This window comes from Atta colombica, unplaced genomic scaffold (assembly GCF_001594045.1).
Source record: "Atta colombica isolate Treedump-2 unplaced genomic scaffold, Acol1.0 scaffold307, whole genome shotgun sequence".
In the NCBI taxonomy this organism is placed as follows: domain Eukaryota; kingdom Metazoa; phylum Arthropoda; class Insecta; order Hymenoptera; family Formicidae; genus Atta; species Atta colombica.
In genome coordinates, this window is record NW_017259412.1 from 84,152 (window position 1) to 85,182 (window position 1,031).

The 1,031-nt window shown below is 32.2% G+C and overlaps 1 protein-coding gene across 1 annotated transcript in view; it reads left to right on the top strand.

Moving 5' to 3' along the window:
- The first annotated feature begins 561 nt into the window (after window positions 1-561).
- LOC108690301 (probable cation-transporting ATPase 13A3) overlaps window positions 562-1,031 on the top strand; it is a 6,723-nt gene continuing 6,253 nt past the window's right edge. Inside the window, exon 1 of the mRNA XM_018197517.1 lies at window positions 562-585. Within this exon, the coding sequence (XP_018053006.1) occupies window positions 570-585 (16 nt within the window). The 5' untranslated portion in view covers window positions 562-569. The remainder of the gene's footprint in view (window positions 586-1,031) is intronic.

Consider the following 1,031-nt stretch of genomic DNA (forward strand, 5'->3'; position numbering starts at 1 on the left):
CAACTTATTATATGATCGGTTTAAGTATAAGAGAGCAACTGTTGCTCTCAAGTTGCTCATAAGAGTTAATGGAAATCTGATAAGCAAAATTGGAAGTCGCTCCTCTATAGCACAAAAGTTGCAACAATGTTGCAACATTGCAGCAATATCGCATGTTATAGCAATATCGCATGTTATAGCGTTATTGCAGCGATATTATTACAAATTCTATACTGTATGAAAACTTTCTTGAATATCGAAGACTTAAGCAAAACAGTTTCAAGCAACTTGACAGCAACCTACAGTTTACTATCTGGATATATTGTCAAAACTTTTATATTACCCTACATTATGAAATATTTGGGCGTGTATATATCGATAATAACGTGGAACGTTAAATATCTTTAGATAAGCAACTTTGCATTTTGCAGGTGACATTACGGTGGCAAACAGAGAGAGAGAGAGAGAGAGAGAGAGAGAGAGAGAGAGAGAGAGAGAGAGAGAGATACACTTAGTGACAGATCACTGAATCGTAACGAAAGGAGCTGTCGAAATTACGCAACAATTTCGAATCAAACAAGATCGAAATAATGATCGATGCCAATGGTAAGCATGAAAAATAAAAAGTGAAATAGAAATGCGAAATATTTACTATATTGCCGACAAATTGCACGAATAATATACATCATATTTTGTATTCTAATACATATTTTGATGTTTCTACATTTATCGCAGTGCACTTAATTTTATAATATAATATTCTGAAATATATTGTATGTATATATATATATATATATATATATATATGTATAAAATGCCTATATATACACGCATATACACATAAAATTTTCACTTTTCACTTTTTCCGTAGGGAGAAAGTTACATGATTGACCCTCAGGCATGTAATACTTCTGTGGCGCTACAAAGTGATGAGCACTTGACTTTATGTGAGAAAGATCTGTAAAAAAAAAAGATTCATTCGCTTCGTTTAATACGTTCTACCTATATACATCGCATCGTAATGAATGACGATTATGTGATCGATTTATATT